Source organism: Paramormyrops kingsleyae, chromosome 5 (assembly GCF_048594095.1).
Source record: "Paramormyrops kingsleyae isolate MSU_618 chromosome 5, PKINGS_0.4, whole genome shotgun sequence".
NCBI lineage: Eukaryota > Metazoa > Chordata > Actinopteri > Osteoglossiformes > Mormyridae > Paramormyrops > Paramormyrops kingsleyae.
In genome coordinates, this window is record NC_132801.1 from 20,021,516 (window position 1) to 20,046,115 (window position 24,600).

Consider the following 24,600-nt stretch of genomic DNA (forward strand, 5'->3'; position numbering starts at 1 on the left):
GGATGGTGTGTCTGCAAATTTGGACATTCCCATTTCGGCACTGAAGGCCGCGGCCGGACAGTCATTTACGGTGGACTTACGTCATTTACGGTGGACTTACGTCATTTACGGTGGACTGAAAGCTATAAAGCCACAGCAGATGGAGATTTATCTAGATGCAGAGACAGTCATTAGCAGCAGACAAATTTGTTCAGTCACTGTAACTGCTTCCAGACAGCTGGCAAGCAGAGAACAGAACATTTGGCTCATTATTTATTGCATTTAATTGAAAATAAACAGGACATGCAATTGGTCTGTTTTAGACATCATGAAGTTTATTATTTTCCGTAATCAGAGGTAGTTCAGACAACTTACTGTAGTTCTCAAATGAAACTGCTAGTTACCAACTGTTTTCTCTCCATATTATTAAATGATGTTTAATGACATGACAACTACTGGAATTATTCTGTTTCATACCAAAATATTAGAAGATGAAGCATCACAAGTGGCATTTTAAAATATATAAGTAAACTAATTAGTAATCCATTTGTTTTTATGTAAATGTTTAAAATGTGACTCTAAAAATGTGAAATCATTTAAATGGACATAAGCCTGATACATTTGTTTATAGTGTTATAAAATCTGGTTGCTTTTCTCTATGTAATTTTTCTATTGCTTTGTAAAATCAAACTTACTAGAACAAAGACTGTCAGAGGCATGGCTATGATTAACAATGCAGATGGGGTAAATCAGCATGTTACCAGTGAAGTCAGCTTTGTCTGCCATTTTAAAGCATGCAGTCAAAAGCTGATGAAAATATCCAAAGGGGTATAGAGAGATTTAACTGCTCATACTGTATAGGTCTATGCATCAGAATCACAAAACTGGGAAAGACTTCCTATTATTTTTAGGAGTAACATTTCAGTAACTTGTTAACCAGATAAGAACCATTCCCAGATAGCTATAAGGTACCATAAATTTCAATCGAATAATTTAATGTTTTCCTCTAGCCACATTCGTTTTAAAATTTTTAGCATTATTGGTGAAATTCCACACAATTTTGCATCTGAAAGTGATGCAACACCAGGGTGCCAGTGCTCATTCCTCAGCGTGGCCTGGTACGAATCTGTGCACTGGATGAGACTTTCTCCATCGCACGTCATGAGCGGTCCACACCTGAGAGCGGTGCGAATAAACACCTTCCCAAGATGCATTTATCAAATCAACTCGCTTTATTGTTGGTCAACCTTATCTGGATTGGAGAAAAAAAGAAACACCCTGGTAAGAAGGCTGGGGGACATTATCTTTGTCATAATGCAATTCAGAATGCCAGGCAACTGAAACTTCATGCGCACAGACCACACCTTTGGGGACAAACTTCAGCGAGCTGCTGAATATTCAGAAGCGAGACTTCCCTTCTTTCGGACCGTCATTTATGAATTCATGACCCAGTCCACTGCCACACTTCCCACAGACCACCTGAAACATCCAAAGGTCGCAAAAAGCATTTCCTTCTTAGCTTCCATTACTTCTTTGGTGTTAGGGCTGGGTATTGACACTGAGTCCCGGATCGATTCAATTCCGTTTCTGAAGGTTTCGAATCTATTTGATGTCCAATTCAATTCAACTTGATATCGATTTGATTAGAGATATTTCAGTAACAATACCAATTTCGCTTGACTAGGAAAAAGATTCTCAGAGAACTGTTGAGGTAAATTGTACAAGGAACCCTCTAATCTGATACGTTAATAAAAATATTAATATGTTGATTAAGAACTTCCCCCAAAGCATTAAATACATTTTTTTTATTAACATGACCAGTAAGTTGTGGATTGGACGTTTTTGCAGATGTCTCATCTGGATGATATCTCGTTAAGTGGTTTTTGGAGATTTGGAGTATTTCCACAGTGTTTCATCTCCCTTTTGCACGTCTTACATACGACTTTATTTTTGTCCAGCTCTACACTGTCTTCATATTTCCGGAATCCGAAATCCAGACATCTGCCTTCAGGGGAGCAACCCCCTCCATGTTTTTTGCTCTGATTTTTTCTGCCAGATCTCACTGCGGGAGGCTGGCCAGGCAAGACTAACAGAGTTAATGCTCAACACATCCATGGAAAAAGGCCATAAACTGAAAAAGGCATGCATTATAAAAAAAAGTCTTTCTTGGGATTTTATGAATCGATTTCAGATTATGCAAATGAAGATCAATCTGAATCAGAAAATTGATTTTTTTTTTTTTAACCCAGCCCTACTTTACATCGCTATTCCAAAATATAAGTTCAATAATCTTTTTAACAATCATTAAACATCTCTACTCAAAAAGCAATTTAGTATCAGAGAACGGTAGAAAACCACTACTGGGGAGGTAAGTGGCTCATAGGGGTTAGACCTCTCTGCCTGTCATCTGAAGGTCACTGGTTCAAATAGTCAGCAGAATATTAACATTGCTGTTGGGCTCTTCAGCAAGGTCTATAATACTGAAAGATGCAGTGTTTCCCAACCCGGTCCTCAGCTGGGATGGAGAAAAAATATGGAATATCTGGCAAAGACCTGGGAGGGAGCAAAAACATGGATAGTCTGGGGTTCCCTGAAGACCGGGATGGGAAACACTGCTATAGAGGCACTAATTGGCTGACCCTGTGCTCTGACACCACCGTTATTCTCACATGAGGTGAGCAAGATGGCATATGTGAAAACTGTATTCCTATGTACCCGTACTTGTATAAACGGCAAGTATAATTTCATTTCTTTTAAGAGAACCAAGTGGTTCAAGCAGTACTCTGCACACACACCAGTTTAACTTACTACCAGGCTACATGAATATGCACCACTGAAAATCACCCATCTGTCCTTCACCTTGAAGGCGGTGGGCCTCTCCTCGTGCTTGCTGACACTGTCTGCACGGATGGTTTCCGTGAAGGCAGGCCAGGGGGAGGAATGCTCGTACTTCGATCGGCTGGAAAACAGGGGGTGGTCACACTTGGAGCACACATAAATACCTGAGAAGAGAAAAGATGTAGAAAATTACCTAAATTAAAATGGACTATGTTCCATGTGTAATCCAGTTATTTTTTCCATTTTGGCTTCAGGCCATAATATATCACTTCAACTTTCAAGATGAGAACTGAAAACAAGCAGTTCCTGCAGCTGGTAATGGGGATTGCTCTTCAGATGACTATGGAGGAGCCAAGACTACATGGAAAAGCACAACATGAAAGGCTGGCAACTTCCATTATATAACCAACACCATACAATACGTACATCATGGTTACCAAATCATCACAGAAGATTTCCAGAAAGGAATTCTTATCCAACTATGTAACTGCTAACATTAAAGGGCTTTTCTTCAGTACTAATAAAGCCACCTTTTAAATCCAATAACACACATGTTGTCTCCTGACACATAGATTTCATCAGCAAAATACAAAAATTCGAATAGACAGAGTTATATTTAGGACACTAAAGAAATGGTAGCCTTTCTCTGCATAAATTGTAGATTTTTTCCAAGTGAAGCCGAGGGCTTTTCAACTAATACGTCTAAAAAAAATCTGTAGTGGAAATCATTTTAATTCACTGGTTTTTCTTGACGGCTGACCTGGTATTCATTACTCTTTGGCAGCTCTACTGGTACGGTTGCTATTATTCAGGCAACTAGTGTGTAATGGATCGCACATGTATTTGTAATCACCGGAGCGAAACCACGATTATTAGATGATTACATAATAATCTGACGTTTCGCGGGCGCGGACCACCTGCACGCGAAATGTCAAACCACTTACTCGCAGCCAGTTTAATAACCAGCTGAGACACCTGACGCGGACGCAAAAAAACTGTGATTATTTTAGTCACGTAGACAGTAATCTAATATAACTCTAGTATACGATAATATTTCATTTCAATTTAAATATATCCACAGATAATGACATTAGGAGTTAATATAATTAGCTAGTTACTTCAACTTGACTAGAAAACAAACTTACCAGGTTTGAAGTGGTCTTTATAGGACTCTTCCCCAAAAAACGAGCAAAATGACATGTTTAAGACTACACTGTCGAATAGCGAGCATATGACTAAACAAAAATCCCGAACAAACTCAGCTGCAGCAACCAGGCGGATGTCAGGTTGAACTGGATGTCACGTGACATGCAAAATAATCACGTGACTCCAGGTGCATCCTTTCTTTTTTTGCCACAAGATGGCGATATTCCTATAATGTATATTCTGGTTTTCAGCATCTCGGCTGCAGTTATTTGACATAATATATTTCTTTACCGTCATTTAAAATTATGAATTGTATTGTTCTCCAATTATAACTCTAGTATACTCAAAGTAATTTCATACATTTCGGTTTGGCACCAGGATGCACTATGGTGAGATGTCAAGCCGGCGGAGTCAGCGTGATGCTCTGGGCAAAGTTCTGCTGTGAAACCTTGGGTCCTGGCATTCATGTGAATGTTACTTTGACATGTATCACCTACATAAATATTGCTGCAGACCAAGTACACCTCTTCATGGCAATGATATTCCTTGATGGTAGTAGCCTCTTTCAAGATAATGCACCCTGCCATACTGCAACAAATTTTCAGGGATGGTTTGAGGAACATGACAAAGAGTTCAAGCTGTTGACTTGGTTCTCAGTCTGATCAGCACCTGTGGGATGTGGTGGACAAACAAGTCCAGTCCATGGAGGCCCCACCTCACAACTTAGAGCACTTGAAGGATCTGCTGCTAATGTCTTGGTACCAGATACCAAAGGACACCGTCAGAGGTCTTGTAGAGTCCATGCCTCGGCAGAATAGAGCTATTCTGGCTGCATGAAGGAGCCAATATTAGGTAGGTGGTTTTAATGTTATAGCTAATCTGTGTATTGATAAATGAGGCCTTCTTTCTCTTTCAGGGTAAAAACAGAATTACAGAAGCAATAAATTTAAAATTTAATTATGAGTTTTTGCAAAGAAATTTTCACATCTTTGCCCATTCTTTATGCATTTGTAACTAAGAAGCTGAACCTCTGATCAGGGAGGCAGCAAGATTAGACACAGAAAAGAACAAAAGGAAAGACAGATCAAAAGAAAGACAACAGTAGGATTAAATAGGTGTTTAATATGCTCTATCATGTACCGAATTGCGATGATGTTCTTTGTGACTAGATGCAAAGCTTTTCTCCCTGTTTCTGAACTGTTTAATGTGTGCTTGGCATGCTCATTCACCACTGAATTATTCTCACATATGGGTCTTGCCTTTTGCGGAGTGATTCAAAGGAACATAATTGTTCTACCATCACGTCAATTTGATTTTAATGGTGGTAGGCAGTTTAATTTCCTCTCAGAGCACTAAACTAAGCCCTGCTGCTTTTGGTAGCTAGATCTATTCTTCATTCATTAAATCATAACTGATAAAAACAAACCTTCAAGAAATAAAGACATATAAGTAGGATGACAGGTGTCACAGTGACCATCAATTGCAACATTGGACAGAGACACTGGGCAGAAGTTTGGCTTATTATTACTAAACAAAAAGGTATCAGTCGGGGACAACAGTCGGACCAAACAAAAATCCTGGGCCCATATTTCATATTCTGTCTGTCTCCCGCCTCCCTGATAGCCCTATTTAACAAGGATTCCACATAATTATAGTTGAGTCCATACTGTTCCTCTGCATGGGACCCACTACAGATGAAATGTGGCTGCACTGGGATTCCTTTCTACCACGTGAGTCATTCATACTTGCAATAATGTTTAAGCAGAGAAGGAAGCTCCAACCAATCCAGGGCCATTCTGTGTACAATGTGCTTCTGTATCGTCTTGCGACACAGTGTCTGCAGAGAAGAAACTAGGAGAAGAGAAAGAAGAGGAAAACATTACTACACTGGATTTTAAATGAAATATCTGCACGCTAACCATCTGTTTATTATTATCTGATAATGAAACACATTTATCCAAAGATTAACAAATTCTGCAGTATAAATACAATGGCTCTCCAAGGACTTAAATCGGCAAATCTTCAACTACCACATTAGCTGTTGCTATTATAACCAGATGGTGAACTTACAGCCATATTCCACCTGGACAATCCGGACAGACTTGGTGGCGGCAAATACATCCACTACAGCGTAGAGCGGCTGCCGGGTGGAAATGCCTTTGGCGCAGGCTCCCATGTCCTCGCCATTGATGACTATGTGCATGTCGGCTACTCCCTCCCTTCTGGGCACATATACCACTCCAATACGGCTGCGCCTGGCTGTAGGGGGCAGCATGTTGGTTTTGTACAGCTCATCCAGAATGTGGCTGAAGCGTCCAGGGAGGCTGCGGCCTACCAGCTGGTCCCGGGGGAGGTAGACGTCTTGAATGCGAAGGTGTGAATGAGTGAAGAATGTCTTAGGTTTAGAGTCTGGCTCCCCTCCTTCTTCTGGCCTCACGTTGACTCCTGCCTCTACGCCATTGTCTGCTTCATCGACAACTTTGTTGTGGTTCCTGGTAATCGCAAAGACCCAGCTGTTACCCAGGTCCACAAGGTCAGGCAGGGAATATTCCGGTACGACCTGGAGGCTCCGGGGGTCGTGGCCCGTGAGTCCGATCCTTAGGTGGCCGCACCAGCCCAACTCTTTGTCTTCAATCTCAACCAAGAAGATCTCCCCAGGAGCCAAAGGGTTCTTGCTGAAGCAGACACCATTAGCGAAGCTCTCCACACGTGTGGCTTGTGTTCCTGATGGGTCCAGTCTGACATTTGTCCCATGTACAGGATGGAACTCCATGTGCTGACCAGCAATGGATGCCATTGGAAAATATCATGAACAACAACAATCTCAGACTCACTCACTGGTCAGTCAGATAGCGTGCTCAAGAAACCGAGAATACATTGTATTAATAGATTAGCAGAATATAGCCATTCTACACAATCACCTGTTAAAACGTTGATGTTATGCTCCTCAGATTAGCCTAGATATTTCCAGTTATGCAGCCAAACAAACCGGTGAATTTACTGCAGCTCTAGCTACAGCACTGACTTCACTCAAGAAGTTTCTAGAGTGTCCCTGTAGCTATTTTTTGACCGGCTGCATTTGTCGCTGACTATTTTGGACAGATAGCAAGTTACGCAGGGGTGGGCAGTGACAGTGGTCAGGGGTGGGAGGAGTTGCACGCACCAAAAAGAGGAACTAGGTACCCCAGTCACCCCCTGTAAAACCCAGCTCATTCTATATTGTAATTACTGCATATGGATATTGGATCTTGTTGTACATATGTTAATTGAGACCTTAATCAGCTATACCTATACAGTAATGCAGTGAGTTTTCAAAATGTAAAAGAAACATAAATCGGGGCATTTAGTAAATATCTTGGTATGTATTGGGGTATCGCTAGTAAAGACAGGGTGGGGGTGTCCCGCAGTTAATAATGTAAAGGGCCAGGGCTCTGAAGTGCTGACATTTCCTCTTTGAATGGGGGGGGGGCATGCACTGCACAGGGAGGATAAAATCAGAATCAGCTAAATGGTGCTGGATGAGAGTAAGAGGAGTGACACCAACATACACAAAGTGCTTACCATTTCCTAAAGCAATGAGCCGTTTAGACACGGATACCTTTCCATTACGCAATACGTAGACAGGTTCACACACGCATGTGGAGAGGAACATTTGAACTCATCGTGGTCATTTATGTAGCCCTGGAAGAGGAGAAGTTACTGCAGAAGACATCACCTCGAGCAGCATTTTGTTATTTTGGAGGTAACATTTTACATGCATCATGAACTCTCCTGCATTTTTAAGTGGTGTTCATCGTTATTCGTTCTGGGTAAGCCATTAAAGCGATCTTATCTGTCGTTTTTCTAGTACAAGTATGCATGCTCAAATCCTTTTCATTAAAATGAGATTTGCCAAAAAAAAGAAGCTCTTTATGTAACCTGGGATAAGACAATGAAAAGGAAGCTCAGTGTCCACCCACTCTGTGGGATTTCTGTGCGTGTATTGCCGTGAGCTTTGGTGGGGGGAGTATGTAATCTGGATTAAAGTGCCCCTGACTTTATTAATCAGACTGGTGAGGTCGAAATCGTTAGACGATCTGCGTTGGCATGTCATCGCTTTCACAGTGTTATTATTTTTCAAAAACATATCAAATTAATAGATATTGCGAAAGTTAAAAGTTAACGTGCAGTTCTGCGCCGCCTTGGTGGGCGGTGATGCTGTGCCGAGCAGATAACGACGATCGGATGGTCACATCAGTTGAAGCGGATTTAGGAATTTAAACTCACCGTGTACCATCAAAAACCATATACCGAAAAATAATATAAACTCGATATAGGAAACTAAGACGATGAATCAGAAGAGATTCATGACAAAGTGAAGGGCGGCGCAGGACAAACGGAATATCCCTTAGATATTTAAAGGTGAGATCCAGGAACTTCTGTCGGCGGTACGTGGTTCTAGGTAAACCATGTGTAAATGGATTATATGCAATTGTTTTTTTCATATGGGATGCCTTTAGGAATATGTACGTCAAATGTTTGCAGCGAATTTAACCATTTAACCAGTTGTCATTTATCACAGGTACAATACGCATTTTGTGATTGCATCAGTATCAACAATATCAAGCATTTTAAAAATCTGTTTTTCTATTTAATGAAAGTTATATATCAGTATTCGTTATTCAGGTGTGCTGTTTATGGAATACTATAACCCAGACAGACCTTTTGTTCTGGATTTACCCTGAATATAAAAAAATACTTTATTGTTATATTCTACACTAGATTTTTAGTTTGTTTTTCTTCACGTTAAGTTTTTAAAAGTGTTAAAATGTTAAAATAAAATTGCATTAATACCAAATCCTAAGCATACAAATCACTAGAACACTCCAGTCGTTAACTACAGCTCCATTCACGGAGACACAGGGGAGTGGCTAAACATCCCGCCCCCCGCCCCCCCAAGAAAATGTCACCTTGGACCCCCCACTGGCGTTGGCACATTCAGTCGCTCAGTTAATTATGCCAAGCAGGTGGGATTTTGGGGCCCCTACCAAGTGCTGGGCCCCCTGAATTTATCATGGTATCCATGCCAGTCTGTTGCCCCTGTTAAGACATGGATAACATTGAAATGGCAAATACTTTTTCTAAAACTTTGTTGCTGAGCGACATGGGAAATGATGAACGATAAACATGACTTTTCCTGCACATAAGCAAGAAAAGTCATTTTCTGTGTACAGCGTTTATTCTGGGGTAAATGTGTAACTCATAACCAGGGCTGCACTGGGATTAAAACTCCACTGCGGGTCCACTATGTTGAATTTTGCCTGCCCACAAACCCATGTCTGTTATGCCAGATTGCCAGTCCAGACCTGCTCATAACTATAGCTGATCTGTAGTTCTGGCAATGTTTTACAAATAGGACAGAACATGCTGAGGAAAATGGAAGGTGTAATATTTTGGCATATCCATCCATCCATCCATCCATCCATCCATTCATGCATCTTCTAACCACTTATTTTGGTCAGTGTTGCAAGAGGTGCTAGCACCTCTACCAGGCAACATAGGGCACAGGGTCGGAGTACACCCTGCATGGGATGCCAGTCCATCATGGGGCACAGGGTCGGGGTACACCCTGCATGGGATGCCAGTCCATCACGGGGCACAGGGTCGGGGTACACCCTGCATGGGATGCCAGTCCATCATGGGGCACAGGGTCGGGGTACACACTGCATGGGATGCCAGTCCATCATGGGGCACAGGGTCGGGGTACACACTGCACGGGATGCCAGTCCATCACGGGGCACAGGGTCAGGATACACCCTTCATGGTATGCCAGTCCATGATGGATGTTGGCATATCTCTGTTAAATCAGAAGCTCCCCAAAAACTGGAGAAAATGAGGCCAAAGAAAGAAAATAACATTTACGCATCATTTGTTCAATAAACAAAACCAAGGAATGGCCTTTCCCTAGATCTTCCTATTAACATAATCAAATGCATTTGCTGAATATATATAATCAGTGTTGGGGAGTAACTTGTTACATGTATCTGCGCTATATCACGCCGAAGTAAGGAAGCATCACACATGACGGGACAAGGTAAACAAGTAGTGCTAGGGGTGCCATAGGAAAGTGTGTCACCTGACTGTCAGTGACTACGCACCCCCCCCCCCCCCCCACACACACACACACACACACATATTTTGTGTAGGTCATGCTTTACAATTGAGGTCCACAGTTCCCCATGTTGCTGGACATTTCCTACAATTTCTTCCTGCATTTGTACATGCTTTGGTTTTCAGAGCATGATGAGACAAACAGGTGTTCTGTACTCCAGTTTCCTTCTGGAGTCCAAAGACGCCAAGTTGGGTGAATTGCTGTTTCTGTATTGGCCTTAATGTATGATTCTCTGTGTGCCCTGCATTGAGCAATTTTAACATTTTTATTTTCTTCTAAATCAGTAGAAATTTTGTGTGATTTAACTGCAAAACCTAATAGACCCAATATTACAGATGTTCATTAGAGATCCACATCTATAACATGCATATCTGCATATGTAATGCAGGTTAGCAGTGAACCTGGAGCCTGACTCAGGAGGCAAAAGGCATGAAACAGGAGAGACCAAGGCTGGACTGGGATTAAAAATCGGCCTTGGATTTTCATGTCCCATCGGGAAAATGCCCGCATACCAGTCCAGACCTGGGGGAGATCCAGGAACAGATGCCTGTTACAGGTGTGCAGGCATGAATTGCTGTTAAAACAATCAACATTTCACTGGGCAATTCAGATGCTGTAGCACATCTGGGCAGTGAGCAAATGGTGGACTGACTTTGGTCAATTTACTGCTGAGAAAAAATAGCTGCTTTCACCCTTTGAGTGCCGCCATTAAACATTCCGCCTCGATGTGGTGTGCGGATTCTTACTGCTGTCCGAATCAGCCCACGTAGGCTCATTATAGGAACTGTCCCCTCGGACAGCTTCAAGCGTGATCAGCTACCATCCGTCTGCCTTTAAACTCTGCGGGATTTGCTGATAATTTGAGATTTGGGCTGGATATTGTGCTGGTCTGGTGAGTAAGGTCTGTTTTATATTTTTAAATACAGAAAGAGAACCAGTGCTTAGCATTAGAAAATCCATGCATAAAATACGTGGTGCATAAATACAACCTGAAGGCTATTATATTGGTGGAAAGTTCAGTTTTAATGGATTGGTTAAAATGTGTATGGTTAAAAATGACAATAAAGACCTGCTTGATGCTTGATAGTTTTGTTCAGTGAGATTAATCAACTGATCCTTTAGTTCCAGGTGAAGATAATATTAATCATTTTCAACCATTGGGGCCAGTTTGACTAAGCAGGGCAAATTAGCATGAGGGCACAATGAAAAAGAGCAGTAATGGTAGAGGCCACATTTGCAGCTGATCTACTAAAAACGTGCAAATTTATGAGCACAGACAACATCCGTTTATTTAAATACAGTAGAACCTTGGAACTCAGACGCCTCTTAACTCGACCAACTCGGACACCGAACAGGTCTGATTAATTTTTTTTTGTACCTCGACCGAACCCAGATAGCAAAGTCCCATTGAAACAACACTGATTAAACATCAGACAAAATCATTGAAACAACATTGATCTTTAACGTTAGTTTAGCATTGATATTGCTCATTGTAAAGGCCATCTATTCAACATTAAAAACCTAACCATGTTCAACGAGGATTCAGCATTGATTCAACTATATTTTGCATCAATGAATCAACCATTGATCTAATATTGAAGTATTTTACATTGCAACAATATTCAAGATTCAAGGATTGTTTTTCAAGTGATTTAATGTTGAAATTATGTTGAAATTATGCAATATCAAGTATGGTCTCTGAAGCCTGATATAAATAAAACACCAACAAAAGCAGTGAAACATAAAAGAATGTTTATTAATGCACGTTTCTATGCATGATGTGTAAGAATCTGACACACTGTTCTTCAGCGAAAATAACAAAATTAGCCAAAATAAAATGTCAAAAAGAAACAATATTCATGAATAATATCAGTTCCTTTTTGTACTGCAGTCACATTCTGGAGCATATCGGAGCCACTTTTTTACAGTATCGCTGAAACCGCGATGGGTGGCTTCCTTAGATTGATGCAACAGTGGGCAGAAGGTTGGGGAGACCTCACAAGGACTGCCAGTCCATTGCAGGGCACATGCATGACCGCACATAATCATACCTTATGGACAATTTAAAGATTACCCTTAGCTTACCTTCATGTCAATGAACTACAGAAGGAAACACACAACTCTGGAAAAAATTAAGAGACTGCTCTATATTAAAAAAAAAAATCTACACTTTGAATCCTGGTTTAATCCTGGTTCTGCTGGCAGAAGGTTACACTGCGAGTCAGGCTGCTTCCAGGCTCAACATTTCTAAGGCAGCAGTACATAAGAACAAGGTGAAGCAGGAGACCCTGGGAAAGACCAGAAACCAGCCAGGTAAAGGGCAGAAGCAACTTTCTAATGCCAGAGATGACTGTCAACTTATCCGGCAGTCGGAGGATGACATCAAGTGACCTTCAAAAAGAATGGGAAACATTAAGTGCAGGTGTGAAGTGCACTGCTAGGACAGTTCGTATCAGGCTCCTAGAAGCAGGACGAAAGACCCATAAAGCAAGGAAGTAGCCCTTCATTAATGAGAAGCAGGGAAGAACCAGGCTGGAGTTTACAAAAAAAAATGTATATTTTACACAGGTGCATTCCCATAAACTGAGAAATGAGTGAAAATGAGCATTTTGCTGTGGTCTCTTAGTCTTTTGCAGAGCTGTATATGACACAGGGAGAGCATGCTAACACTGCCACACACATACAAAGCTGAGGAGAGACTGTAAACTCCCAGCCCTGGAGGTGTAAGACACCGAGACCCTTGTCACACATTGTTTACAGAATCCACTGTATGACTTTGCTTATTACAGTATTCACATTTTAAGTATTTGTCTAACATGACTGATAATACATGCAACAATCAATATTTCCGGTCATTATGATGCACTGTTTTTCTAGAATTTCCACAAACATGTGTCCCCAAATCTGTATGAGATTCTGCTGAATCACATCCTCAGATCTTTATGAGGATATGTCAGCCTTTTAGTCTGTATCTCACAAACACAAAATGCTCAGGCAGAGCCGCTGCTAGAGATGTTGGGCCCCGTGAAAGCATATTATATTGGGCCCCCAACCCAGACTGTTCAAGTATGTTCCAAATTTTTTAGGGCCCCTGGAATTCCATGGAATCTTCCTAACCCCCCCCCCCCCCCCCCCCCCCCCCATGGCACCCCTGGGCTCAGTAAATGACTTTGTAATAGATTTATGTAACAGCTAACATTAATACAAAATACTAATTTCAGTCAGACTGCATCAATCCCCCAGATTTTATGCCTTGTTTTTAATTAGCAGTTTCACACATTTATTCGAGTTTTGGACTCTCTAGTTATCCCTGTTGCCTGCTGCTGTCTAACCCCTCCAGCTTCGGTACACGCCAGTTGGGTCGAGTAGATAAGCATAAATGCTTGCTTGTGGAAATGTTCTGCATTGACTGATAGGGGAAAGCTGGATTAGCTGTTGGGTCTCCTTTATCTTTTTTTTCCCGGTTATTTCGCATTAATTATACACACTGCTCCTGCTACATGAGTGTGCTATACACCCATCCTTTCTCCATCCATCCTAATTGCTGGTCCAGTAGAGGGTTGTGGTCAGCTTGGAATCCCAAGCTAGGGAGAGCAGGGCAAAATTGTACCATTACTAATCAGACATTATTTATCAGACCATTAATTATTTGGCTTGCTGGAGAACATCTAAGACAGGGGTGGCCAATCTTATCCGCAAAGGGCCGGTGTGTGTGCGGGTTTTCGCTGCAACTCCCTAATTAGATTACTAATTAGAGGACTGATTGGCTGAAGAGTCCTTACACCTGGGTTTGAACAGCTGACCTACAGGTTATCCCAAAAACCGGCCCTTTGTGGATAACGTAATAATAGGAGGAGCAATATTAATCTGACTTTAAGCAATATAACACTGAACAGGGAGTCATATTTCTGTCACACACCCATTTTTATTTATTTCTAATGATTGCTTTTACCTATTTATTTACTTTGGTTGCTTATAATGAACCATAGTAATCCTCGTTACTCTCCATGAGTTCCAATGATCACCTGAGTGGACAGGAGGTGTCTTCACTGAATCATTCATCAGAATAACTAAAGCATTTGTTTGCAATTTGTTTGCTGAACAAAAACATTTATGCTAATATGCCAGTCCTGATTTGTTATATCTGTGCTTTATTTATTTATAAGCTGGTAATTGGCAGAAAAAGCTGTGTAATTATCATGTCATCCCTGTTCAAGAAATATGTTTCATGGTTGCACTGTAAGCCTGGCAGTCGCAGTCCCAGTATTCTAATGGCTGCATCGATATCCAGAGTTTCAGTTCAAGTCAGGCGGCAAAGCCAGATTGTCAGACCAGTGACATCCATCTCTAATTTAAATCCATTTCCTGTTTAATGTCTTTCGATTATCAGATTCAGCAGTTTGATAAAACTATTACACATCAAGACCAAAGATCACAATGGTCTATTTACACAAACACACACACACACACAGGTTTGAAATGATGTCTTTATGGGGACTCTCCATTCATTTCTATGGGGAACACTCTAATCCCAACATGACGACCTTAACCCCTACAAAGCCCTAACCTTAACCATAAGTGACCAAACAAAATACGAAGCACACATACACACACACACACAGTTTTTAAAAAGAGCCAGTAGTGTAGCATTTAAAAAGCTATTTTAAAAAGGAATACTTTTTGTATGCATGTTTAATAAACAACCCAGTTTCAAATTCTAGGTCCAAATATCAGCATATTCATGAATCCAGTTTGATGGAGCCAATAGTGGAGTATTTCCAAATAAACCCACATGCTCACAGCCTACATGGCCACACAGCTGCACGCTTCTGTGCCTGCATATTCAATCCAAACGCGCGTATTAGTCCAAAACCTGTAAACCCATTTGCTGGCTGCAGTAATGGATTTTCGGGTGAGATTAGGTGCTGCAGTTTGATGAACTGGATTAAAATCTGTGCGCTGCCCTACTTTTCAGATAATATCTGGGGGGAAAAAAGAGTTTTTAACTATTTTTATTTATATTTAAAACACACAGTGATCCCTGCCCAGCATTCTAAAAGAGAATCCTGCTCAAGCTTGAAAGGCTGGGGGGACAATTAATTGCTGAGATGAAAGCTATTTTCGGACAGCCACAGTTGGACTAACATCCCTTTGAAATCCTACGTTGTGACAGGAAACGTAGGCGCCAAGAGAGCCTTGGGGAAGCAGCTGATAATGGCTGCAATGGGTCTGAAACTAACTGCTTGTCTTCTTTTGCCTACTCTCAAGTGTTTGGAGACTACAATGCAAAAGTAGGAGATGGAGGATGACACGGGGTATGGAGCAGGATCTGGGTCGCCCTGCGACTCCCCAAGCAGACTCCGGCAGAGTATCACATCGCAGGACTCCCGGGACCAGGTGCAGCAGGGCATTTTGATCCAGCTCACCAGCACGGAGGAGGAGTGGGACAGCCCAAGCGATGGCTGCCTCCTATTCCCACTGGAGCGAGATGATGAGGAGTCTTTGAGCTCCGTGTCTAGGGAGATACCCCATCCCAATGTTGCACCTTCATCGGACGACCAAGGCCTTCGCTGCCCCAGTTTCCACGTCCCCTTATCCCCCTCGTCCCCCGGGTCCCTAGGGGATTTCTGCCTCCCAGCCCCCAACTTCCTTAACCCAAACTCGACCCCAGGCCACAGCATGGGCACCCCCATGGCCAAGCCATTGGTGAACCTCGTCAAGTCCCTGTCCACAGAGGTTGATTCCAAGGAGGCCTCCCTCAAGGCTAAGCCCTTTCTCAGTCTGGTCAAGTCCATCTCCACGGAGATCAGCCTCAGCCAACCAGAAGTCTCCCAGTCCAGGTCGGACTCCAAGCTGAACCTATACCTCTGGAGGCCGTTTGCCCAGCCGAAGGGGCGCAACGGGGACTCCAGGACAGCTCCGCCTTCGCCCAGCGGCCTCTCTCCCTCGGAGCCCAAGGGCGGCTTCTTTAAAGTGGAGCTGGAGGATACCCGACGCAAGTTCTCAGAAGCCGTGCAGGAGCAATTCAGCATGATCAGCAAAATCATGGGCGATGAGAACTCCAGCAGCCCTAAGTGTCAGAGGCCAGCTAGACCGTGTGACTCCTCAAGGGGGGTTAGGGAAGGCAAAACATGTGGGGATCCCTTTGCTGCAGAGGCTCAGGGCAGGAACGCAAGGATAATGGATGCTGCTATACTGTCCAAGAGAACTCTACCAAAGCAGTGTCTTTCTTCAGAGCATTCTGGGACAGTGAGCACCCGGGGCAGGAGATCTGAAAGGTGCACCAATGACGATGCCATTCAGAGCAAAGAGCCATCCCAAGGGTTGCTGGGACAGCTGATGTGCGCACAGCATTCCCCACCTGTGCCAGAGAAATGGCTGTTTGCCCTGGCTGTGCTGGCTTACGGCTATTTTACTCTGCCACTGCCCTCTTATCTTTCAGGTCTGTCACTTGGCTTAGCTTGTGGCTTCCTTCTGGGACTTCTCCTCATTCTCCTGTTGGTTCCCCAGCACCCTATTCAGCCTCATAAAAATTTGTCTGTGGATGAAAACATTCCACCTGAGATCTTTGTTCTAGGACATAATGACCCATTGGCTCAGAAGGTGAGTCCACAATGAGTACTCTTAATACTGCAATAACTCCTTCACCAGTGTGATTTCTGCTGCCAGGTTTCCTCTCCACTTCAAAGACATCCATTTAGGCTAATTAGTGTTGATAAATTGCGTGCAGGTTAGGATTGTATGAGTGGTTCCTTGTCATGGTTCCTTGTTCTTGTAGGGCAGTCTGAGCTGGGAAGGTTCCCCGCATTTCTGGATTTCACCGCTTTCATCAAGGCGCACATTTGAATGGTACAATTTGCATTGCATCTCTCTGCAAATCGGCCCATGCTGTCATTTGAGACCGCCGATGGCCGCCTTCCCTGCACTGCATGACAGGAACTGCAGCTGGGGTTGAAATCCTTTGAGAATACTCCACAACATCCACAGTTCTGGTCTTCATGATGCATGCAATGCAATTACCGTCTTCCATTCCTTATATAGCGGCCGTTACAGCTGAAAAGCACTTTGTAAACAATGCCAGATGTAAGATCAGTGCTGTTTGTGCCCTGTGGGATTTGGCAGTGGTCACGACATTACTGCTTTCTCCAGTAGGGCCGTTTCAGCTGCACGTCTTCATGCTATGAGGAAGGGATGAGCAGCAGATTCTGGATAATGAAGCCGCGTTTTTCGAAATGTGCAACATCACTGCGTCTGTCCAGCCCTCCCTCTCTATCTGTAAAGCTCTCCCAGAGCTGTAGAGGCAGTTATCTGTCTTCACTCACAATTCCCCGAGCAACAGCCTGTCATTGTCCAAATATTCCACTGCCACGACATGAAACACAGCCTGTGCACTTCTGTTATTTACACTACCAGAGTTCAGTTATATTCACTTTATATAAAGGAAGACAACAAGAGTCTGAGTTAGATAGTTGAGTAACCACGGTTGAGGCAGTACAACCAGGGTGATTTGCTTTAATGATCTTCGAACTGTAAAAATGAGCAGTACTGTCTTTTCATTGTATGCTTAAATCATGTTGCTCACCCAGAATAGAGGCACTTGTGAAGCGAATACTAACCTATTCCCACAAGGGTGATATTATTTTGGGAAAAGTAGCTATTTGTCTTGGTGATAAAGGTAGTAGATCACAATCAATTATCCACCCATCTTCTTGAGTTACAAGTCCCAATCCCGTTGTAATGGTTTGTTGAAAATACTGGAAAAGTGTGAAGCCATTCTGAAAGATTTCTGGTTGTGTGAGGTGGCCGTGAAAGGTCGCTGCATGGTAGGTGCTGTGGGCCAGGGGATCTGACAGCGGCGACCCTTCTGTGTCACAGGGCTGGATGACTCAGGCCCACGTGTACGACCCGGAGACCCACAGCCCGTCCCCCAGCCACTGCGTGTATGCCACCCTGGAGGGGCCGTGGCTGCGACTGGCCTGCCCCAGCAACAATATCCCCCGCTGGGCAGCTTTCAGCGAGCAGCCTTTTGAGGCCGACTTTGTCAGCTCACGCCGCTACCAGCTAGCCAATAGCAAGGTGCCCCCCGACCCCAGCTCTCCATCCTGGGTTTTCTTCACACTGTCATCTCATATATCATAGTCAACTCCATTTTTTGGTAATAACTAAATAGACTATAATTTTGTAGTGGAAAAAAGTAACTTTAAAATGCGAGTGAAATTCATGAAACTCAATAAGAGATGTTTTTAAAGCTCCCCCCAGTTTACACAGGTGGGGAAAACACACACTTGCTTATTGTCCCCTTTTTTGCTACAGGTCTTCCTCTTGCCTTCACTTCTGGCGCGCAAGAGACTGTGGAACATGAAGTACCCCATCTGCATTGTGCTGGCTGAGGGAGAGGAAGGAGAAGAGGAGGGATCCACAGAGGAGGCCTTTGAAGGAGAGCCAAGAGCAGACAGGCAGGCAGCTCCTTCACAGCCCAGTCAGCCGACTACTCTCTTCCTCTTCGGGAGGACAGGAAGGGAGAAGGAGGAGTGGTTTCAGAACTTCCTGCGTGCTTCCATGATGAAGAGCCACAGCGGATGTGGTTCCCAGTCAGGTAAGGGTGAGCATTTCTGGTTGGCAAAGCTAATAATTTGATGCTCAATTTTACATAAAATTCTTCATAGTATTCCATTTCATTACATATTATTTACTGCTGGTTTTTTTTTAAAAAAGATACCCAAACTTTGCAGTTAGAGATTCCGCAACAATTTTGTTATTGTGTCAGTGATCCCAAGGTGCCCCTCCTACCCAGGTGTGTCCCCACCTTGTGGCTCCAGTGAACCAGCTTTGATGCAGTGCACCGATGGCTCCAGTAGAGGGAGCACTGACGACATTCCCTCCCAGCTACACATGAGGGACCTGGCTGTCAGCATGAAAGAAAAGATCCTACTGGACTACAGCAATTACATGACACGCTTCATTGTACCAGCAAATGCAAGCACTCTGCCCAGCCCCTGCCCCAGTAACGAAGGCAGTCCTACTGAGAAGAGGAAGGTAAGGAGGGCAGCAGCAGCATTCCTCTTTTTGGCTTATTAAGGTCCCTTTAAATCAATTCATACTTCAAGCGCTCCAAACGTGCAAATTCCTCAAAGTCAGAACTGTAAGTAATACCATCCCATAGAGGAAATCCCATAACTGAGGGTGACAGGACAGTTCTTCTGCTATTTTTTTTCCTGTAAAGTTGATCTCTAAGAGTATGGAGAGCCATTCCGAAGAACAAATTGCCTGGATAAATGCTCTTATTGGGAGAATCTTCTGGGACTTCCTCTGTGAAAAGTACTGGGCAGATTTGGTGGCCCGTAAGATTCAGAAAAAGCTGAGCAAGATCAGGGTGAGTCTGAGAAGTACGTTTTGGTAAAATGCACTTGTCGATGTTGAATGTATTATTTCACTAAGGTCATAAGACAGTTTTTAAGCAGAACTGACTCAGACACAGTTTAGTCTTATATTTGTAGTCTGACATCGGTTTGCGATTCCATGGGTATGCAGGGCATGTATGTGCTTGTCTGTTGCAGCTGCCGTACTTCATGAACGAGCTCACGCTCACAGAACTGGACCTGGGCACCTGCATGCCTCAGGTGACAAACGTCACGAGACCCTCCCTGGACCAGCGAGGTGAGACTGAGGAGGACCGGGCAGGGAATCACAGGATCGAAGACACTGACAGAGCAACACTGACTGTGACAGAAGTCACATAGCTAAATCATTTTTTGAGCAGCTATTACTCTCTAATAATCCCCCTCCCTGACTTATCGGTAAGGAGGAGGGTCTTTTACGGCATTGTTGGAACGGTCTCCAATTTGTTTACAAAGATAAGTGTGATGGAACAAGCCTGCTGAAGGCTACCCTTTAGATCAGTGCTTCCAAACTGGTCCTCAGGGGCCCGCAGCTGGTCCACATTTTTGCTCCCTCCATGCTCCCTGCCAGAAAGTCCACATTTTTGCTTCCTCCCAGCTCCCTACCAGGAGTAGAACGGACTATGTATTTAGAACAATGCACTGTGGATTGGGAAACACTGATTTAGATACATTTTGACAGCTCTGCTGCCTCCTCATAGGTTTGTGGCTGGAGCTGGATCTGGTCTACACTGGATCCTTGCAGATGACCCTGGAGACCAAAATGATCCTGTCCCGGCTAGGCAAGGACGGGGGCCTGGAGGCCAACAGCGCACCGGAGCCCGGAGGCTTGACGTATGCCATTTCGTCCCACCCCAGCCCAGCCCCAATCAGCCAATCAGCTGCTCAGACTGTAGTTTGAGTAGGGGAAGGGCTGGCCAATAGGGTCATCGCTGCCGTACCCCTTACTCCACAACCTATTCTGTCCTCACACTCTTTCTTTATCTACTTACTAAGCTGACCACAATGGGTTAAAAACAACGTTTACTTTTGGGATCCTATAATGCTGTAATCTCAGGAAACACTGTGATATGGGCTTTTGAGGGTACATCCCCTCATATCATAAGCTATTAGTTCTGCGCTAACTGAATTTTGTTTTTATGCATCACACATTCTTCTTATTCTGCTTTCTACTGAAAATGCAATTTCAAGATTATGTACAGTACCAATCAAAAGACAGGAAACACCTATTGAAAATCATTTGTTTTTCAACAAGATAACAGCCCTAAGCTCACCTTGATGGTATGTAGTAAGTATTATCTTGTGAACAAGGAAAGAGTTGGAGTGCTGCGACAGATGAGTTGGCCCCCACAATCCACTGACCTAAACCACATAGAGCTGGATTGCAATGAGTTGCATCAAAGCATAAGAGCAAAGCCGCCAACTCAGAACTTCAGGAAGTATTCCAGGTAGCAACATCAGGGAGCCGCTTGAAAGAATTACTATATTCTGCAATGCTGTCTTCATAGCTAAAGGGGGCTATTTTGAAGAGTTTGAGATGTTGAACAATTCTCTTGGTCATTGCAATTTTTGGCATGTGTTACTTCACTGCCTCGAAGCCGGTTACGATAAGATGAATAACAGGCAAAATAGAGAAAAATGCATTAAAAGTAGATGTGTCTACATATTTGACTGATACTGTATTTATTTGTACAAAACATTGTTGCATATAATGTTTAAATTGTGCAATATACACTCAGTGACAAAAGAAGGTGCCCAGAAGTAATGGTCCGATTTGGATGTAATTTGGTACAAGTGCAGACCAGCGATGGGTATGTAAATGATTCGATTTGCAAGGAGCTGGCACGTCTAGTCACCAGACACAGAGGATGCCTCGTAGACGCACAAGACAGCATTACCAGCACTTGAGGGAGTTTGATAGGGGTCACATTGTGGGTTTGCATGAGACTGGGTGGTCGTATCATGCAATTGCCCGGCATGTGGGGCATGCAGATGTTACACTCGCCCGATGTTGGAACCAATGGGCACGTGAGTTTCTGGTTTCAAAGACATTCCACATGAAGGGACGATCACCGTATTGTGTCATCATGGTGTGGGGAGCCTTAGGGTATGATTTCAGGTCATCTCTGGTAGTGATTCAGGGGACCTTGACGGCACAGCGCTACATCACTGACATCCTGCACCTGCCTGTCTTACCCCTCCTGATACGGCACCCTGGTACAGTATTTAAACAAGACAATGCCCATCCACACATGGCATGTGTGTCTATGGACTGCTGGCATCATGCTGAGGTTCTCCTGTGACCAGCCAGGACCCCCCATCTTTCCCCAATCAAACATGTGTGGGATCAGCTCAGACGTCAACTTGCCAGCGGAAAGGATGCAACAGCTGTACGACTCCCTTCCACACTGTATCACCGCATGTATCCAGGCCCGGGGGGGTGCCACACCCTACTGACATGGGACCAGCAATGTGCCCATACTGCCAACTCTGTTGTCTGATTGATCTGATATTATAATCATTGTGACAGTCACATGACCTTCCACCACTCCGTCTGGGTGCTTAACTTTTTTGTCACTGAGTGTATAATAAATGTTAAGAATTGTTTGCCACATAGTAAGACGCTGTGTTTGATGGTGTTGATGTTCCTGGACTTGCTTGTGCAGCACGAGGTCCAGACTCTGTGTCTTGGCTGACAGTGATGAGGAGTCATCGAGTGCGGGTTCCTCTGATGAAGAGGAAGTCCCGCCCTCTGACCTCCAGGGATATCAGGGAGATAGAGGCACACCACCTGGGTCTGAAGGGTAAAAAAAAATCAAAAACGTTTGATATTTACAACTAATCGTGCTTGACTGATCATGTTTTCCCGTATACCCCAAAGAAGCAGCTAATGAAGGCATTTGTTTCTCTTCTTCTCCGTCATCAGCCATGGGGGAGGTCGCAAAAGCAGGAAGATACTATGGTTTGTTGACAAAATCACCAAGTCCAAGTATTTTCAGAAGGCCACTGAAAATGAGTACATCAAAAAGATGATGGAGGAAGTGTCCAGTACTCCTCTACTGCTATCTGTGGAAGTGCAGGAGCTGTCTGGGACCCTTGCAATCAATATTCCACCTCCCCCCACGGACAGAATATGGTATGCCCTTTTAGATATTTTTAAAAATCACTGTGATGAAATTGCTGTCTCCACTTTGTAATTAGAACCGTCACAGGGTGGACAATTTCTCTACTCTTCAAATGGTTGTGATCCAGATAACCTATAATATTGCAGATGTTGTTTTGCATGAAAAATACAAGCCTTTTCACTGCACATAATAATCCCCTGTAGTTTCACCAGTTATCCATGTAAGACATTCATCTTTGTAGAACATGGACATTGTATGTTCAGAAGAATGTAATTTAAATTTATTTGCGTATTTAAAAGGTAGCGTTGCGGGGGACAATGTGTCTGGAGTCTATCCCAAGAACAGAACACTCTGTGGGCAATTTAAAGACAGCATTTCACCTAACCTGCTTTTGGATTGCTGCATATACTTAAAGTACAAACCCTTTCAAATACTGGCCCTGCTGTGTTTGTGTGAATATTCTCCCTGTGTTGAAGTTTCCTCCAGTACTTCAATTCCCTGCCGCAGTCCAAAGGTATGCGATTGAGCCAATTAGCATCTCTGAATTGCCAATAGTGTGTATACATGTCATATGATTGACTGGCTTCCTGTCAAGGGTGTACCTGTGCTTTGTGCCCTATCCTGCTGGGGATAGGCTCCAGGCCCTTCCTGTAAACTGGTCTAGGATAAATTGTTGGAAGATGGATGGATGGATTTATGGATGGATGGAACAGGCATGTGGCAGGTTATTCAGTTAATTGCAATACTGATGTAATATAAGCTAGATACACATATGAAAGCGTAACTTTAACTGACCCCCGTCACTGCATGTGTAGGTACAGCTTCTGCACTCCGCCCAGACTGGACCTTCGCGTCAGGCCGAAACTGGGCGAGCGGGAAGTGACGCTCACCCACGTCACCGACTGGATTGAGAAGAAGCTAGTGGACGAGTTCCAGGTAGCGTCAAGTGAGCAAACCAGCGGCATGGATCTGTCCCACAATCCACCTGTCTAGCACCAGGATATGTACTCCTTCTGAATCACACTAACACTATACTTCCATTAATACAACACTTTTGTATATAGTGTTTACAAGTGACAGTAGAGTAACTTTGAGGTGGATTATTGATCCCTATTTATGGATAAATTTGGTGTAATATTTATTAAGCCAGAGGCAGCTACACTCATCACCCTGCCAGCTCACTTTACCAGTGTATCCTCTTATATTCCAGAAAGCTTTTGTGATGCCAAACATGGATGATATTTACTTGCCACTGATGAATTCTGCCCCGACCAGTCCTCCAAAGAACGAGCAGAACCCAGCCCAGCCACCTTGTGGGGCCTCTATAGAAACATGGGACAAGCCTTGTCAGGAGAGTCCTCCTGAGGGAGAGTAGCGCCCCCCTGTGGTGGCGTGTGTAAAACACGTCTCTGTGGCAGAGTTGTGCCAAGCAGTACGACACAATAAAACGGAGTGTCCTGCACCCCTGAGCATCAAACTGAGGAGAACATCATCGCAGTTTATATGGTTTGAGGTACTGTACAGTGCTACAATTTTAAGAGCCTCATCTTTTTGCAATCCAAACCGTTTTATAAGTTAAAGTAATGCCTATTTCATATTTAAGCTTTATGCACTGATGTATCCACTAGCTCATCCATATCCCCTTTTGGAAATGTTTCTATTCTGCTTAATCCTACCCAACCCTCAGAGAAATCTCAGCTCTCATTATGGCTCAGAGCCTACAGGCATTACAGGATTTACTGCTGCATTGCAGCAAGAAAATGAGAAATATTTCACAGTAGCCATTAACTTTGGGAAAGTCAGTTATTCCTGAAAAATGTATTTCATACTACTTTTATACAAAACTTTGAAATGTATCAGATGGTTTTACAGTGTGAACACAAGAGAATTTTAAATTGCCAAGGAAACAGGCTACTGTCCGTTTGTGTACAGCTGAATAAAACTCCTATGAGAATAAAGCACA

General features: G+C 43.5%; 3 protein-coding genes across 9 annotated transcripts; 1 reads left to right on the forward strand and 2 right to left on the reverse strand.

Annotated features, from left to right (window-relative positions):
• Positions 1 to 292: 292 nt before the first annotated feature.
• msrb1b (methionine sulfoxide reductase B1b) lies at positions 293 to 4,123 on the reverse strand. Its single transcript, XM_023809117.1, has 4 exons — positions 3,963 to 4,123; positions 2,839 to 2,981; positions 1,344 to 1,458; positions 293 to 1,231 (listed from the first exon to the last, which is right to left on the reverse strand). Exons 1-4 carry the CDS (start codon positions 4,015 to 4,017, stop codon positions 1,212 to 1,214), a joined length of 333 nt encoding a protein of 110 aa, XP_023664885.1. The 5' UTR covers positions 4,018 to 4,123; the 3' UTR covers positions 293 to 1,211.
• A 942-nt stretch (positions 4,124 to 5,065) lies between these two features.
• neurl2 (neuralized E3 ubiquitin protein ligase 2) lies at positions 5,066 to 7,017 on the reverse strand. Its single transcript, XM_023809138.2, has 2 exons — positions 6,034 to 7,017; positions 5,066 to 5,814 (listed from the first exon to the last, which is right to left on the reverse strand). The coding sequence occupies exons 1-2, from the start codon at positions 6,758 to 6,760 to the stop codon at positions 5,699 to 5,701; spliced, it is 843 nt and encodes a 280-aa protein (XP_023664906.1). The 5' UTR covers positions 6,761 to 7,017; the 3' UTR covers positions 5,066 to 5,698.
• Positions 7,018 to 7,494: 477 nt separating this feature from the next.
• On the forward strand, positions 7,495 to 24,598 carry tex2l (testis expressed 2, like). 7 transcript variants are annotated; one of them, XM_023809288.2, is made up of 12 exons: positions 7,495 to 7,772; positions 15,383 to 16,717; positions 17,990 to 18,190; positions 18,428 to 18,710; positions 18,882 to 19,150; positions 19,338 to 19,487; positions 19,672 to 19,771; positions 20,214 to 20,346; positions 22,179 to 22,316; positions 22,439 to 22,648; positions 23,453 to 23,573; positions 23,848 to 24,598. In XM_023809288.2, the coding sequence occupies exons 2-12, from the start codon at positions 15,413 to 15,415 to the stop codon at positions 24,010 to 24,012; spliced, it is 3,075 nt and encodes a 1,024-aa protein (XP_023665056.2). In that variant the 5' UTR covers positions 7,495 to 7,772; positions 15,383 to 15,412; the 3' UTR covers positions 24,013 to 24,598. The 7 variants fall into 7 exon arrangements, 5 of the variants coding, with proteins under 5 accessions (XP_023665056.2, XP_023665059.2, XP_023665058.2 ...); XM_023809291.2 differs by having other exon boundaries at positions 18,909 to 19,150; XM_023809290.2 differs by having other exon boundaries at positions 7,495 to 7,705.
• Positions 24,599 to 24,600: the final 2 nt, after the last annotated feature.